This window comes from Lygodium microphyllum, chromosome 11 (genome assembly GCF_053477565.2).
Source record: "Lygodium microphyllum isolate KBCC chromosome 11, Lygodium_microphyllum_v1.1.10, whole genome shotgun sequence".
NCBI classification, from domain to species: Eukaryota; Viridiplantae; Streptophyta; class Polypodiopsida; order Schizaeales; family Lygodiaceae; genus Lygodium; species Lygodium microphyllum.
The window spans coordinates 47,293,271-47,311,794 of NC_141145.1; the positions used below are offsets into that span (position 1 = coordinate 47,293,271).

General features: G+C 36.9%; 1 protein-coding gene across 2 annotated transcripts; it reads left to right on the forward strand.

Moving 5' to 3' along the window:
* Positions 1–13,216: 13,216 nt before the first annotated feature.
* Positions 13,217–18,202, forward strand: LOC148028786 (heat stress transcription factor A-3-like). Of its 2 annotated transcripts, XM_087687578.1 has the most exons (3): positions 13,792–13,908; positions 14,281–14,434; positions 16,821–18,202. In XM_087687578.1, the coding sequence occupies exons 2-3, from the start codon at positions 14,363–14,365 to the stop codon at positions 17,961–17,963; spliced, it is 1,215 nt and encodes a 404-aa protein (XP_087543704.1). In that variant the 5' UTR covers positions 13,792–13,908; positions 14,281–14,362; the 3' UTR covers positions 17,964–18,202. The 2 variants fall into 2 exon arrangements, with proteins under 2 accessions (XP_087543703.1, XP_087543704.1); XM_087687577.1 differs by lacking the exon at positions 14,281–14,434 and having other exon boundaries at positions 13,217–13,908.
* The last annotated feature ends 322 nt before the right edge of the window (positions 18,203–18,524 follow it).

Genomic DNA, 18,524 nt, shown 5'->3' on the forward strand with positions numbered 1-18,524 from the left:
TCTAAGTGGTTTCATGGCCATGCTAGATCATCATCAACACTTAAAGAAAAGTGAGTCATTAATTCATTGATATAAATTTACTAAATATAGAATGTGTAATAAGTAATCAATTTAGTGATTCTTTCTCTCCATATGTCAAGTGATGAGGAAACAGTCCATGTATTTCTAGAGTATAATCCATATTATTTAGCCTCATTATGGTTGAGGAATTTGTAAAAACACTGCAATTTTTCCCTAGCTTTGTAAACTTATTTACTAGCCCAGGCTTAAGGATTTTAGCGAAAAGGGACAAAAAAACTAGGGGGCTACTAGTTGTAGAACTTCTATATTTTTTGCAGCCCCTTATTTTTTAAACCAATATTTAGCACCTTTATTTAAACGTTTAACTTATCCTAAAATTTGCAAACAAATGTGTTTAAAAAAGTGCAAAATATTATACTTATATTATGTGAAATACATGTAATTGTGGATGTGGGTCTATTGATAGATTATTGTTTATGACTGCAGACATGCCCATAAGTCTTTTTCCTAGTTCAAAAATGCAACAATTTGGCCATCCATGGCCCAAATCCTTTGTAGTAAAAGGGCTAGGTCCCTCCTAAATCATTTTTCTCTTCTACAATAACCATCAATGTATACACTAGTGACATTGTTTTATAGTCATTTAGATAATCAACCGTCTATATCATCATTTATTTCAACACACTTTCTTTCACTCATTGCGATGCACATACTGGTATATTTAGAGCAAGGCTTCTACCAATGCTTATTCTAGTGGGTCCTCACATTTGGAAACAATTAACGATATATTTTAGTCTTAAATTCATCAATATACATGCCATATTTTATAGTATATTAGTCCAAACTCTTGAAAAGAATAAGATATTTATCCATATCCTATTAAGTGCTCATAGAGCTCAACATTTTCATTTTCTTGATAGGGCAATATATAAATGAGTAGCTAATATAATCCTTGAAGAAGGGGGGGGGGGGGATTATTTTGCTCTAGGTACGGTTGCTATTAGCATGGTGCGACGCTAATAGCTACGCAAATAGCGATGCCGCTATTTGTCATTGCTAAGGCGCGTCGCTATAGCCTCATATCCTTGTAGTGTCTTTTGCAACACAAATTTTGAGATATCTCTCTGTGCGTTGCTCGCATGGAAAAACGTCCAACACAAAAGTTGTAGATCTCACTGTTTTCAATAATGTTAGCGAGATGTTTTTAGAGATCGGTTTTCTATCGCGAGATATTTTGAAATGGATTCACTATGTCTTTTTTAAGAAAAGCAGCTTTTTAAACTCTACTCTTAACTTATGGTCCATGCAACCACCTTGAGCCATAGATAAGGAGAGTTCATTAGATTGCCTTGGGCCTCAACCTTAAGATTGACTTCCCACAAAATCTTGTGTCATCTTAGACCTTAGAAAGAGAAAATCACTTCTCTCCTCACTCCTAGAGGATCACGTCTCTCGTCTTTCTTAGTGAGAGAATTACCTCTCTCGTTTTTCTTAGTGAAAGAATTACTTCTCTTCTTAATTTATTAAGAGAAAAAATACCTTAAACCCTGACTTGTAAGGGAGAGGATGACCCCAAATGAATGCAATGCTCATTACACACAAGTAAACATTCCTAGGCATCCCCAGATACACACATAAATACATATACACAATGGTAATGCACTTCTTGCTCTTAGAACTAAATACATCTTCATTTATGTGTAACTCCTTGGTTCTTGTGTACACTCTCACACTTGGTAGACACTTCCTTCCCCCTTATAACTTGTACTGCATGTACCAGATATCCCCGTCACAGTGCTTTGATCACCCCATTCAGTGATGCACTAGGAACACTGGTCTCTAAGTGCTTTCATGGCCATGCTAGATCATCATCAACACTTAAAGAAAAGTGAGTCATTAATTCATTGATATAAATTTACTAAATATAGAATGTGTAATAAGTAATCAATTTAGTGATTCTTTCTCTCCATATGTCAAGTGATGAGGAAACAGTCCATGTATTTCTAGAGTATAATCCATATTATTTAGGCTCATTATGGTTGAGGAATTTGTAAAAACACTGCAATTTTTCCCTAGCTTTGTAAACTTATTTACTAGCCCAGGCTTAAGGATTTTAGCGAAAAGGGACAAAAAAACTAGGGGGCTACTAGTTGTAGAACTTCTATATTTTTTGCAGCCCCTTATTTTTTAAACCAATATTTAGCACCTTTATTTAAACGTTTAACTTATCCTAAAATTTGCAAAAAAAATGTGTTTATAAAAGTGCAAAATATTATACTTATATTATGTGAAATACATGTAATTGTGGATGTGGGTCTATTGATAGATTATTGTTTATGACTGCAGACATGCCCATAAGTCTTTTTCCTAGTTCAAAAAAGCAACAATTTGGCCATCCATGGCCCAAATCCTTTGTAGTAAAAGGGCTAGGTCCCTCCTAAATCATTTTTCTCTTCTACAATAACCATCAATGTATACACTAGTGACATTGTTTTATAGTCATTTAGATAATCAACCGTCTATATCATCATTTATTTCAACACACTTTCTTTCACTCATTGCGATGCACATACTGGTATATTTAGAGCAAGGCTTCTACCAATGCTTATTCTAGTGGGTCCTCACATTTGGAAACAATTAACGATATATTTTAGTCTTAAATTCATCAATATACATGCCATATTTTATAGTATATTAGTCCAAACTCTTGAAAAGAATAAGATATTTGTCCATATCCTATTAAGTGCTCATAGAGCTCAACATTTTCATTTTTTTGATAGGGCAATATGTAAATGAGTAGCTAATATAATCCTTGAAGAAAGGGGGGGGGGGGATTCTTTTGCTCTAGGTACGGTTGCTATTAGCATCGTGCGACGCTAATAGCTACGCAAATAGCGATGCCGCTATTTGTCATTGCTAAGGCGCGTCACTATAGCCTCATATCCTTGTAGTGTCTTTTGCAACACAAATTTTGAGATATCTCTCTGTGCGTTGCTCGCATGGAAAAACATCCAACACAAAAGTTGTAGATCTCACTGTTTTCAATAATGTTAGCGAGATGTTTTTAGAGATCGGCTTTCTATCGCGAGATATTTTGAAATGGATTCACTATGCCTTTTTTAAGAAAAGCAGCTTTTTAAACTCTACTCTTAACTTATGGTCCATGCAACCACCTTGAGCCATAGATAAGGAGAGTTCATTAGATTGCCTTGGGCCTCAACCTTAAGATTGACTTCCCACAAAATCTTGTGTCATCTTAGACCTTAGAAAGAGAAAATCACTTCTCTCCTCACTCCTAGAGGATCACGTCTCTCGTCTTTCTTAGTGAGAGAATTACCTCTCTCGTTTTTCTTAGTGAAAGAATTACTTCTCTTCTTAATTTATTAAGAGAGAAAAGACCTTAAACCCTGACTTGTAAGGAAGAGGATGACCCCAAATGAATGCAATGCTCATTAACACAAGTAAACATTCCTAGGCATCCCCAAATACACACATAAATACATATACACAATGGTAATGCACTTCTTGCTCTTAGAACTCAATACATCTTCATTTATGTGTAACTCCTTGGTTCTTGTGTACACTCTCACACTTGGTAGACACTTCCTTCCCCCTTATAACTTGTACTGCATGTACCAGATATCCCCGCCACAGTGCTTTGATCACCCCATTAAGTGATGCACTAGGAACACTGGTCTCTAAGTGGTTTCATGGCCATGCTAGATCATCATCAATACTTAAAGAAAAGTGAGTCATTAATTCATTGATATAAATTTACTAAATATAGAATGTGTAATAAGTAATCAATTTAGTGATTCTTTCTCTCCATATGTCAAGTGATGAGGAAACAGTCCATGTATTTCTAGAGTATAATCCATATTATTTAGGCTCATTATGGTTGAGGAATTTGTAAAAACACTGCAATTTTCCCTAGCTTTGTAAACTTATTTATTAGCCTAGGCTTGAGGATTTTAGCGAAAAGGGACAAAAAAACTAAGGGGCTACTAGTTGTAGAACTACTATATTTTTTGCAGGCCCTTATTTTTTAAACCAATATTTAGCACCTTTATTTAAACGTTTAACTTATCCTAAAATTTGCAAGCAAATGTGTTTAAAAAATTGCAAAGTATTATACTTATATTATGTGAAATACATGTAATTGTGGATGTGGGTCTATTGATAGATTATTGTTTATGACTGCAGACATGCCCATAAGTCTTTTTCCTAGTTCAAAAAAGCAACAATTTGGCCATCCATGGCCCAAATCCTTTGTAGTAAAAGGGCTAGGTCCCTCCTAAATCATTTTTCTCTTCTACAATAACCATCAATGTATACACTAGTGACATTGTTTTATAGTCATTTAGATAATCAACCGTCTATATCATCATTTATTTCAACACACTTTCTTTCACTCATTGCGATGCACATACTGGTATATTTAGAGAAAGGCTTCTACCAATGCTTATTCTAGTGGGTCCTCACATTTGGAAACAATTAACGATATATTTTAGTCTTAAATTCATCAATATACATGCCATATTTTATAGTATATTAGTCCAAACTCTTGAAAAGAATAAGATATTTGTCCATATCCTATTAAGTGCTCATAGAGCTCAACATTTTCATTTTTTTGATAGGGCAATATGTAAGTGAGTAGCTAATATAATCCTTGAAGAAGGGGGGGGGGGGATTCTTTTGCTCTAGGTACGGTTGCTATTAGCATCGTGCGACGCTAATAGCTACGCAAATAGCGATGCCGCTATTTGTCATTGCTAAGGCGCGTCGCTATAGCCTCATATCCTTGTAGTGTCTTTTGCAACACAAATTTTGAGATATCTCTCTGTGCGTTGCTCGCATGGAAAAACATCCAACACAAAAGTTGTAGATCTAACTGTTTTCAATAATGTTAGCGAGATGTTTTTAGAGATCGGCTTTCTATCGCGAGATATTTTGAAATGGATTCACTATGCCTTTTTTAAGAAAAGCAGCTTTTTAAACTCTACTCTTAACTTATGGTCCATGCAACCACCTTGAGCCATAGATAAGGAGAGTTCATTAGATTGCCTTGGGCCTCAACCTTAAGATTGACTTCCCACAAAATCTTGTGTCATCTTAGACCTTAGAAAGAGAAAATCACTTCTCTCCTCACTCCTATAGGATCACGTCTCTCGTCTTTCTTAGTGAGAGAATTACCTCTCTCGTTTTTCTTAGTGAAAGAATTACTTCTCTTCTTAATTTATTAAGAGAGAAAAGACCTTAAGCCCTGACTTGTAAGGAAGAGGATGACCCCAAATGAATGCAATGCTCATTAACACAAGTAAACATTCCTAGGCATCCCCAAATACACACATAAATACATATACACAATGGTAATGCACTTCTTGCTCTTAGAACTCAATACATCTTCATTTATGTGTAACTCCTTGGTTCTTGTGTACACTCTCACACTTGGTAGACACTTCCTTCCCCCTTATAACTTGTACTGCATGTACCAGATATCCCCGCCACAGTGCTTTGATCACCCCATTAAGTGATGCACTAGGAACACTGGTCTCTAAGTGGTTTCATGGCCATGCTAGATCATCATCAATACTTAAAGAAAAGTGAGTCATTAATTCATTGATATAAATTTACTAAATATAGAATGTGTAATAAGTAATCAATTTAGTGATTCTTTCTCTCCATATGTCAAGTGATGAGGAAACAGTCCATATATTTCTAGAGTATAATCCATATTATTTAGGCTCATTATGGTTGAGGAATTTGTAAAAACACTGCAATTTTTCCCTAGCTTTGTAAACTTATTTATTAGCCTAGGCTTGAGGATTTTAGCGAAAAGGGACAAAAAAACTAAGGGGCTACTAGTTGTAGAACTACTATATTTTTTGCAGGCCCTTATTTTTTAAACCAATATTTAGCACCTTTATTTAAACGTTTAACTTATCCTAAAATTTGCAAGCAAATGTGTTTAAAAAATTGCAAAGTATTATACTTATATTATGTGAAATACATGTAATTGTGGATGTGGGTCTATTGATAGATTATTGTTTATGACTGCAGACATGCCCATAAGTCTTTTTCCTAGTTCAAAAAAGCAACAATTTGGCCATCCATGGCCCAAATCCTTTGTAGTAAAAGGGCTAGGTCCCTCCTAAATCATTTTTCTCTTCTACAATAACCATCAATGTATACACTAGTGACATTGTTTTATAGTCATTTAGATAATCAACCGTCTATATCATCATTTATTTCAACACACTTTCTTTCACTCATTGCGATGCACATACTGGTATATTTAGAGCAAGGCTTCTACCAATGCTTATTCTAGTGGGTCCTCACATTTGGAAACAATTAACGATATATTTTAGTCTTAAATTCATCAATATACATGCCATATTTTATAGTATATTAGTCCAAACTCTTGAAAAGAATAAGATATTTGTCCATATCCTATTAAGTGCTCATAGAGCTCAACATTTTCATTTTTTTGATAGGGCAATATGTAAATGAGTAGCTAATATAATCCTTGAAGAAAGGGGGGGGGGGGGGATTCTTTTGCTCTAGGTACGGTTGCTATTAGCATCGTGCGACGCTAATAGCTACGCAAATAGCGATGCCGCTATTTGTCATTGCTAAGGCGCGTCGCTATAGCCTCATATCCTTGTAGTGTCTTTTGCAACACAAATTTTGAGATATCTCTCTGTGCGTTGCTCGCATGGAAAAACGTCCAACACAAAAGTTGTAGATCTCACTGTTTTCAATAATGTTAGCGAGATGTTTTTAGAGATCGGCTTTCTATCGCGAGATATTTTGAAATGGATTCACTATGCCTTTTTTAAGAAAAGCAGCTTTTTAAACTCTACTCTTAACTTATGGTCCATGCAACCACCTTGAGCCATAGATAAGGAGAGTTCATTAGATTGCCTTGGGCCTCAACCTTAAGATTGACTTCCCACAAAATCTTGTGTCATCTTAGACCTTAGAAAGAGAAAATCATTTCTCTCCTCACTCCTAGAGGATCACGTCTCTCGTCTTTCTTAGTGAGAGAATTACCTCTCTCGTTTTTCTTAGTGAAAGAATTACTTCTCTTCTTAATTTATTAAGAGAGAAAAGACCTTAAGCCCTGACTTGTAAGGAAGAGGATGACCCCAAATGAATGCAATGCTCATTAACACAAGTAAACATTCCTAGGCATCCCCAAATACACACATAAATACATATACACAATGGTAATGCACTTCTTGCTCTTAGAACTCAATACATCTTCATTTATGTGTAACTCCTTGGTTCTTGTGTACACTCTCACACTTGGTAGACACTTCCTTCCCCCTTATAACTTGTACTGCATGTACCAGATATCCCCGCCACAGTGCTTTGATCACCCCATTAAGTGATGCACTAGGAACACTGGTCTCTAAGTGGTTTCATGGCCATGCTAGATCATCATCAATACTTAAAGAAAAGTGAGTCATTAATTCATTGATATAAATTTACTAAATATAGAATGTGTAATAAGTAATCAATTTAGTGATTCTTTCTCTCCATATGTCAAGTGATGAGGAAACAGTCCATATATTTCTAGAGTATAATCCATATTATTTAGGCTCATTATGGTTGAGGAATTTGTAAAAACACTGCAATTTTTCCCTAGCTTTGTAAACTTATTTATTAGCCTAGGCTTGAGGATTTTAGCGAAAAGGGACAAAAAAACTAAGGGGCTACTAGTTGTAGAACTACTATATTTTTTGCAGGCCCTTATTTTTTAAACCAATATTTAGCACCTTTATTTAAACGTTTAACTTATCCTAAAATTTGCAAGCAAATGTGTTTAAAAAATTGCAAAGTATTATACTTATATTATGTGAAATACATGTAATTGTGGATGTGGGTCTATTGATAGATTATTGTTTATGACTGCAGACATGCCCATAAGTCTTTTTCCTAGTTCAAAAAAGCAACAATTTGGCCATCCATGGCCCAAATCCTTTGTAGTAAAAGGGCTAGGTCCCTCCTAAATCATTTTTCTCTTCTACAATAACCATCAATGTATACACTAGTGACATTGTTTTATAGTCATTTAGATAATCAACCGTCTATATCATCATTTATTTCAACACACTTTCTTTCACTCATTGCGATGCACATACTGGTATATTTAGAGCAAGGCTTCTACCAATGCTTATTCTAGTGGGTCCTCACATTTGGAAACAATTAACGATATATTTTAGTCTTAAATTCATCAATATACATGCCATATTTTATAGTATATTAGTCCAAACTCTTGAAAAGAATAAGATATTTGTCCATATCCTATTAAGTGCTCATAGAGCTCAACATTTTCATTTTTTTGATAGGGCAATATGTAAATGAGTAGCTAATATAATCCTTGAAGAAAGGGGGGGGGGGGATTCTTTTGCTCTAGGTACGGTTGCTATTAGCATGGTGCGACGCTAATAGCTACGCAAATAGCGATGCCGCTATTTGTCATTGCTAAGGCGCGTCGCTATAGCCTCATATCCTTGTAGTGTCTTTTGCAACACAAATTTTGAGATATCTCTCTGTGCGTTGCTCGCATAGAAAAACGTCCAACACAAAAGTTGTAGATCTCACTGTTTTCAATAATGTTAGCGAGATGTTTTTAGAGATCGGCTTTCTATCGCGAGATATTTTGAAATGGATTCACTATGCCTTTTTTAAGAAAAGCAGCTTTTTAAACTCTACTCTTAACTTATGGTCCATGCAACCACCTTGAGCCATAGATAAGGAGAGTTCATTAGATTGCCTTGGGCCTCAACCTTAAGATTGACTTCCCACAAAATCTTGTGTCATCTTAGACCTTAGAAAGAGAAAATCACTTCTCTCCTCACTCCTAGAGGATCACGTCTCTCGTCTTTCTTAGTGAGAGAATTACACCTCTCGTTTTTCTTAGTGAAAGAATTACTTCTCTTCTTAATTTATTAAGAGAGAAAAGACCTTAAACCCTGACTTGTAAGGAAGAGGATGACCCCAAATGAATGCAATGCTCATTAACACAAGTAAACATTCCTAGGCATCCCCAAATACACACATAAATACATATACACAATGGTAATGCACTTCTTGCTCTTAGAACTCAATACATCTTCATTTATGTGTAACTCCTTGGTTCTTGTGTACACTCTCACACTTGGTAGACACTTCCTTCCCCCTTATAACTTGTACTGCATGTACCAGATATCCCCGCCACAGTGCTTTGATCACCCCATTAAGTGATGCACTAGGAACACTGGTCTCTAAGTGGTTTCATGGCCATGCTAGATCATCATCAATACTTAAAGAAAAGTGAGTCATTAATTCATTGATATAAATTTACTAAATATAGAATGTGTAATAAGTAATCAATTTAGTGATTCTTTCTCTCCATATGTCAAGTGATGAGGAAACAGTCCATGTATTTCTAGAGTATAATCCATATTATTTAGGCTCATTATGGTTGAGGAATTTGTAAAAACACTGCAATTTTCCCTAGCTTTGTAAACTTATTTATTAGCCTAGGCTTGAGGATTTTAGCGAAAAGGGACAAAAAAACTAAGGGGCTACTAGTTGTAGAACTACTATATTTTTTGCAGGCCCTTATTTTTTAAACCAATATTTAGCACCTTTATTTAAACGTTTAACTTATCCTAAAATTTGCAAGCAAATGTGTTTATAAAAGTGCAAAGTATTATACTTATATTATGTGAAATACATGTAATTGTGGATGTGGGTCTATTGATAGATTATTGTTTATGACTGCAGACATGCCCATAAGTCTTTTTCCTAGTTCAAAAATGCAACAATTTGACCATCCATGGCCCAAATCCTTTGTAGTAAAAGGGCTAGGTCCCTCCTAAATCATTTTTCTCTTCTACAATAACCATCAATGTATACACTAGTGACATTTTTTTATAGTCATTTAGATAATCAACCGTCTATATCATCATTTATTTCAACACACTTTCTTTCACTCATTGCGATGCACATACTGGTATATTTAGAGCAAGGCTTCTACCAATGCTTATTCTAGTGGGTCCTCATATTTGGAAACAATTAACGATATATTTTAGTCTTAAATTCATCAATATACATGCCATATTTTATAGTATATTAGTCCAAACTCTTGAAAAGAATAAGATATTTGTCCATATCCTATTAAGTGCTCATAGAGCTCAACATTTTCATTTTTTTGATAGGGCAATATATAAATGAGTAGCTAATATAATCCTTGAAGGAAGGGGGGGGGGAGGGGGAGATGCACCTATAAGAAACCATCTACATAATGTGCGTTCAACATGTGTTAAGAAATTCCCTTTCTTTACATGTATAAGGCCATAAAATGACCCCCTTTTAATTTACCAAAATTACAAGTCCTTTCTAAATTGTAATAAAAACCCTTTTATAATTATAAATTTTATAAATGTTACTAAATAAAATACCATTTCTTTCGAACGTATGTGGTATCTTACATATTCTATAAGGTGAATAGCCTGGGATATAATCGCATTTAACTATGTATTGAAATAGGAGGTTTATGCACCTGTTTCCACAAAAGCAATCATTTCAAGTTTTTTCATTTCTCTAATCCATTCTCCATGAGACATCATTGGGGATGAGATAGAAGACCTTACTATGTTCATGAGGATAGTAGGGAGTTTAATTTACACAACTATCTTAAGGGTAGACTTGAGCTATGTTGTTGGCCGCCTTGTCGTAGCAGCCAGTTTATGTAAATGCCTACAAATCCTCACTTGGATGTAGTTATATGCATATTGAGATATGTGAAGTCCACTTTGCATTATGGAAATTTTTTATAAGGTAGGTAAGGATATACAGGTATTTGGATACACAGATGTAGATTGGGCAGACAGACGATGTAAGTAGATTCATATTTTCCCTTGGTAGTACAACAATTACATGGAGCAGCAAAAAGTAACCTATATTTTCTTTATCAAGTATAGATGTTGAGAATAGAGGTGCTACTATGGCAACATGTGAGGTGGTATGGATATAAAGTTATTGGGTGATTTGAATGTGTAGATAGATGGTCCAGTTGTCATTAATTGTGACAACATGAATAGCGTACAATTGGCTAGGAGCCCTATGTCCGATGCTAGATAAAAACACATTGAAGTGCATTATCACTTTGTGAGAGAGAATGTACTTGCACATTTGAGATCAACTTGATATATGTCAATACACAGGATCAGATAGCTGGTATCTTCATGACGGCATTGGGTGAGAGAAGCTTCAAAAGTTTCAAAGCTTACTTCAAGTTGGTTAGAGACACCTGAATCCACATACCATACATCCCCGATCATCACTGCCTCTGCATTTGCACTTATTACATTCACCATGTGCTACATAATATTTCCACCCCTTCTCTTTTTTGGAAAGTCATATGCAATATGACCTTTCTAACCACATTTATAGCATTCTCTATTATCATAACCTACATTCTATTTTCTATGTCCTCTATGGCTCCCCTTTCCTTGAGACTGGCCTCTATCACCTATATGTGACTCCTCTTGTGAGTCACAAGATTGCCCTTGATTTTTCCCACAATATCCACCACAAGAACCTCTACCATCATGACCTCTACCTCTACTTGTGTTAGACTAGTGCACTTGTTTTGAACTATTCTTACTTTTTGGTGAAGATGCAAACATTGTTGCAAACATTTTGGATGATACTATGACTTAGGGGAAATATTTGAAATTATTTAAAATATTTTCTCAAAATTGTCCCAAAATCACAATTGGTTTTAAAAATCGTCAGTCTTTTAGTCATGTGCTTTTCAAAATAATACAAAAAACTCCTAAAATTTTCAAATTGGGCAATCTAGGAATTTGAACAAAGTAGGCATTTTAAGCTACTTCAATAATATGAAATAATAAAAAACCTTTTCAAATTGTAGATATTTGGTGAGAAAGTTTGATAATGATGGTAGTCACACTTTTTTGTGAGACACATAAAGGTTTGTCCCTAATTAAAAGGCATGGTGGCTCCTTTTGGAAAAAAAACATTGTATGATAATAGAAACACCAATTGCTAGCTATTCAAATTGCAAGCATAGGTTGTTAAGGAAGTGATTACTATTTAACAATGAAGTTTGCACCGATTTCAGCATAGAAATCCATATATAAACAAGTCAAGAACCTTGGACTATTGTGTTTCATGATGTAAGCATCTTATGATGCTCCTATTGCATTTATTGTAATAGGTAATTTTGGTCACTTTATATTTAATGATCATGTTTTAATTGTGTGATTTTAATCATTCATTTATTTCTAATGCATACATATTGAATGACCAAAGTTTGAAGAAGATAACATGGTGAGGAAAAATCTCATACATGAAGATATTTCTTACAGCCTCCTTACCACCAACTTAACTGGGACTACTAGATAATGCACCTAGCTTTGCTTTGTGGATGGGATTTTTGGTCAAATGTTATACAAACTCACCTTTAGCTTTGTCGAGGCTTTCAAATGTGATACTAGTAAAGGGTTATGGATTGATTGCTTCTAAAAGCCAAGCATGTCAACTTTTTGCATGTAACATGGTCTCGAATGTGATTTTAGAAACCAATATTCTTGATTAGCTTTTTTGATGCTCTCATATGTGATACTTGTTAAGCATTACGGATGGATTGATTCTAGAAGCCAAGTGTGTGAACTCTTTGGACAAAAAGTGGTCTCAAATGTGATCTTAGAGACCAAGTTTCTAAGGCACTTTCTTTTCCTTGCAAACAATGGATAAACCATTGCAGCATTTTTGCTTTCTTGATTTAACCAAAGTAGTTGTCTTCAATTGGGCAACCGAAATATACAGTGGCAAAGGAGGATGGATTTGTAGGTTGTTGCTCCTTGGTAAGTAGACAACCCAATTATATTCATCTCGAGGCGAGGTGATCTTGCTGAGCTTAACTTGGATTGTGGCTCTTGCAAAAAGGTTACCTTTAGGACCGAAAACCTTTCGTGAATCATGGAGGTCACATCAAATTTGCAAAGGGTTAGAGTCTAAACCTAAAGATTACATTTAATAAAAAGGGGCCTTGGGGTTGCACTTATGGTGCTCATTTTAGGTTGTACGAGATCCTTGAAAATGTAACATCGGATCGGTGGGCAGGCAGGACGGGATTGGGTGAAAGGTAGTTTTCAGGAGCATCACCTAGTCCTCGCCATGGATGGGAAGAACCACTTGAGAGAGAGAGAGAGAGAGGGAGAGCTGGAAAGGGCTTGTACCCCTTCACTGCCCTGGTTAGCTTCTCACTCCACTGTCTAATCCATCACCACTGTGTTTCACCTCGCCTTCCACAGCCATCGCAACTACTCCCCTTCTTCTTCTTCTTTCTTCTTCATCCTTATCATTACAGTCATCTTCCATCCTTCACTCTTTGTCTGATACTCGACCCCATGCGCTCTCTCTCTCCAAGCTCGAATCCGACCTGCGCCCATGGCGGCCACTAATTCTCCTTACATCAAAAGCCTCCATCATCCATTTCATCATCATCATCATCATCCTCAACAAAAAAAATGCGACGAGGGCGCTGCGTCTTCTCCCTGTTCGGATAATGCTGTCGCTGCAGTTGCTTCTTCTTCTCCTTCTTCTTCTTCTTCTTGTGATCCAGCTTCCATGGCAGCTGTCGCTCCTCATCGTCAGATGATGTCGGGCGCCCCCCCGCCGGCGCCCTTCCTGAGCAAGACGTATGAGATGGTGGACGACCCCCTCACAGACCGTGTGGTGTCGTGGAACGGTGCAGGGAATGGGTTCATCGTGTGGGATGTGTACGAGTTCTCTGCCCTGCTCCTTCCATCCTTCTTCAAGCACAACAACTTCTCAAGCTTTGTGCGCCAGCTCAACACTTACGTGAGGCCCCTCACTCTCTCCCTCATATACATACACACACAGTACACTCTCGAGTCTCTCCACCACATACGTACACACATATGTATAATCTGTATATGTATATCTATGTGCGCGCGCGCACGTGCATACAAAACACATGCACATGTTTGCGTGTGGTGTTTTTTAGAACCATGAAAATTAAATTACCCCATACCCTGCAGGTGGTACCATATCCCTCTAAGTGTTAGAATTTCCCTTGGGTTATAAGAGGGGGTCCCGACTCCCCACAATGAGCTGGAAAAGGGACCAAACAAAGCTAAATTTGGAAGCACCGTCCAGCGATGTTTAAGGTGTCATTGGGGTCATCACTAAAAATGGTAATTTGTTGTGTAGAGGGGGGAAAGTAAGGCTAGGTTCAGACGAGTGACATCAGAGATATATCAAAGGGGCGTGCTTTTGACCTGGTATCTCCCAAATGGCTAAGACTTTCCTCCTCTTTCTGTTGGACCTACCTTCTTTCTATCGACCCCTCTCCGTTCAAACTCAGGTAAGTTACTAATGAATATATGTGTGCATCACATGGGTTCAAAATAATGTATTATTAAAATACAATTTTTATACATGTTTTACTTACAAAATGGTGTAATATAATGGGATCATCTATATATTGAATAGAAAAGGGTTATGTTTTTTTCAAGAAAAATTCATAGATAAGGATATTTATAAATAGGCCTTGAATGCACGTGATGTAGAGGATACACATATAGTAACTTCCTCGAGCGTTTAAAGAGCCTTGGCACTAAGAAAAAACCTCTCTTTACCTTCTTGTAGCACTCTGAGCCTCCGGCTTCACTGTTGACACAAAGGAGGTAGAAGGTTGGCTACGGTTTGTAGTGCTACCGCCTCTGTTTGAACCCAGCCTAAAGGGAGTCCCTGACCCACTATTGCAAATGATAAGGGCAGAAAAGATTCCTAGACTCAATGGGAAGGCCACTCTCAAAAAAATTCGTGCACACTTTCAACATCCTAACCTCACCATGAGAAAGCCCTCTATTTCAATTTGCCTAATTAAGACATATTGCTTTCTCACCATGGGGAAAGCACTCTAATTCAATTTCTTTGATTATGTCATATTACTTTATCTGATCCTTAGATTAATCTATTCAATGATCACACACATTACTTCTTTGGTGGTGCCATAGCGTAACTACCAAAGTACTTATATCCTACCTGTATGTAAACTGAATTTTTAGTCTAACTAATCCATGAGTCTCTTATCTCTATATATGTGAGTGTTTATATGCATGTATGGACATGGGTGTATGCATATACAATTATTCTATATAGATACCAATCCACATACATAACTATGAGGTGCATAATATAGTGATATAAATTCAAGATCAATTTTTGACCATTTCATTTATTCCCAAGTCTTCATTATAAGTACTTCCAATGTCATTAGTTAAGTAAGGTTGCAAATTTTAGCTCCTCGTAGGGGCTCTTCTTTGAGGATTCTATTGGTAAAAACTTAGAGAGAGAAAGTGCATGTCTCTTTCATAACACATGTTATGCTTACATTTTGGTTGGAAACTTAGGGGATTTGAAAGAAATACATGTTTTCTCATCCTTATTAATTGTTAGTGACAACATAAATATATTGTTGATCTCATAGGTATATCTTATGTCTGCTAGAAAAACAAGTCCAATCTCAAGTGTGAGAGTATGCCTATTATCTTGCCAAGGCTTGAATTTTCCTTCAGAGAAAGAGAGAATTTTAGTTCCATTGTCTTTGAAGATTGCAGGAACTTGGTTCCATTGTCTTTTACATTTGGAGGGCCGAGATATGCTAGTGGAGTGAGTCATAAATCTTGTGTGTGTGCACGCGTACATATCTGTTGACACTCAGTAAAAAATATCTCACATGAACCCCTTTCTTTAAGAAAAAAAAAAGAGAGATAAGTTTTGGTAAATATATTGTACAGTATCTTAAGTTAGATGTAGTCATAGCAATTAATGTACTTGGTAAAAAAGAGTCCACTTTTAGAGTGGCTAAACGTTTGCTTATAACAGCCCTTCTTTTTTATGATTTGGAAACCTATTAAGCAACAATATATTTACATCAACCCATGCTATATGTGGGGGAGGTGACATAGTTTCAACTATTCTTTCCTCAAAAACTTATGTACGGCCTTAAGAAGGGAGTCTTTCCTTGTAAAATATCTTCTTCTCTTGCCTACAACAACACACGCACACCCTCTCCCTCACTCCTTTTTTATCTATTAAATGAAATGATGGATTATGACTTTCATATTATCTTTCTTTTGATCTTTTACTGAAGGATGAGTAGCTCCTTCCAATAGCATTGATACATTAACCTATGAAAGTCTCCAAATGTGTGTTTTATTTTCTATTGCTTAATGGTATAAGAACCAGAGACCTTGTGATAGAACTAGAAAAGTTAAGTTTATTGTGATAGAACTATAAAAGATAAGTCTTTGGTACATGAGAGAGAGAGAGAGAGAGAGAGAGGAAGTTTGACAATTTTCCATGTGGGGTATTCTCCCTTTTCTTTACAGTGTTCAATGTAAGGAGCTTATGCTTAGGAGGCACCTTATACCTACCTAAGTCCTATTGAGAATAGGGGGTTGCTAGGGTAGGTATAGGGAGGCTCCCTTGTAGAAGCTCATGATATTGTCGTACTTCACTATTGGGAAAGGGGGGGGGGGGTTTGCTAGGGTAGGTATAAGGAGGCTCCCTTGTAAAAGCTCATGATATTGTCGTATTTCACAACGTAAGAATTATAATGGGGATTGAAATTTGAGAGAGAGAGAGAGAGAGAGAGAGAGAGAGAGAGAGAGAAAGAGAGAGAGAACACACGAACTTTGTTACTAATGCATATTGTATATCTTTTTAATTTTTTATTTTGGCAGGGATTCAGGAAAGTCGATCCGGATCGATGGGAGTTTGCGAGCGAGAAGTTCCTGCGGGGACAGAAGCCCCTCCTCGCCCTCATCACCCGCCGCAAATCCCACCACAACAGCAATAATCCTTCATCATCATCAGCAGCAGCACCACCCACCACGGCCAATTCAGCAGCTGCAGCAGCAGACCACAGTGGTATGGAAGGATCGACACCATCGCCAGCAGCAGCAGCTGCTGCTGCTCATACCCCTCCACTGAATGACCTTCCTCCTCATCAATTAGCCAAGGATCACAGCCATCACCATGCGAAATCCCACCTAGATTTGGAGATGGAGCTTAGGCGCCTCGCCAAGGACAAAACCACCATCATGCTCGAAGTGGTAAGGCTCCACAACCAAAACCAGAAATCCAAACAGGACTTGCTCTCTTTGGGCCAGCGCCTCCTCGCCGTCGAAAAGACCCAGCAGAAGATGGTTTCCTTCCTCGCTAGAGTCCTCCACTCCCCCATGAATTATCAAAGTGAATCATTTGCCAACCCGGACCTCCTCATGACCCGAGACAAGAGACTACTATACGGGCTTAGTGTCTCCAATGCTAGTAGAAAGTGGAACGCGTTACGCTCACCTCATAATCCGATCAAACTAGAGGATTCTCTACCACACCCTAAGGCCAAGTTGCTTCAGTACCTCAATGCTGAGATTGACATGTCTCCTCTCGAGCTTGAGACCATCATTGATGAAATTGGAGTAGGTTACCCTCAATTATTTGCAGCTGATCACATTGAGTTCTATAATGAAGAAGCCTCTTTTGAAGTTGAAGAAGAAGATGATGAAAAGCAAGGTGGATTCATGGAACAACATGACCTCATAGACTGTGGGCTTCTCAAGCATGCACAACTTCAAATGGAAGAGCTTGCGATGCCTTCAACCATGTATTCTCAAGTCAAAATGGACAAAGTAGATCCTTCACAAGATCCTCAAGCTCATGCTACTCTAATGCCTATCTATGTGAAAGGTTCCCCCACTACCTATGAGAATTTTGATAATACTTATTCTCCAAGTCTTCCCGAGAATCTTGGGGAAATGCTTGATCATGTAGAAGGAATTTCTAGACTACAAGTGGAACAAAATAGTTTGTATGATATGCAGTAAGGGGCACTAGATCGCCAAAGTGAAGTCCTATTGGTAGACTTTACTATAGAAGCAAGTTGGTCATGCTAAATACCTTGCTAGCCATAGGACCAACCTACATATGATGCTCTTAACCTTTGTTTTAAAACAAAACCATGTATATATGTGTATAATTAGATACTTGTAGGTGGTGTTCTCTCAAGTAAAACCACATTACCTAACATATTGAATTGTCAATCTAATTGATAATAGATTCCTTACGTCCACTTCATAATGTGATTGGTAAAACACAATACCTTTTTTTGAATGTATCGACGCAGCTAGTTTAGGTATGGATGTATACATCATAAACATGAACCATTTATTTAAAATTAAAGACCCAAAGTATATTGCCTTATTACCCATAGAACATCAATAGAAAATTTGGTTTCAAACAATGATGAAGTTCGTAGTGGGTTGAATGGAGGGTTTCTTCATATAGCACTTCTAACTATATCGATGTTGATATCATCATATGGTCATTGCATTTTATCCTTCAAAGAAGGGCTCTTGAAATTAGAATAGATTAGGTTCCAAGTCCAT

Bases quoted from the DNA above. Each gene is read 5' to 3' on its own strand.
- LOC148028786 (XM_087687577.1), top strand. From the start codon at position 13,495: ATGGCGGCCACTAATTCTCCTTACATCAAAAGCCTCCATCATCCATTT. The intron at 13,909-16,820 runs GTGAGGCCCCTC...TTATTTTGGCAG, and splicing joins TGCGCCAGCTCAACACTTAC to GGATTCAGGAAAGTCGATCC.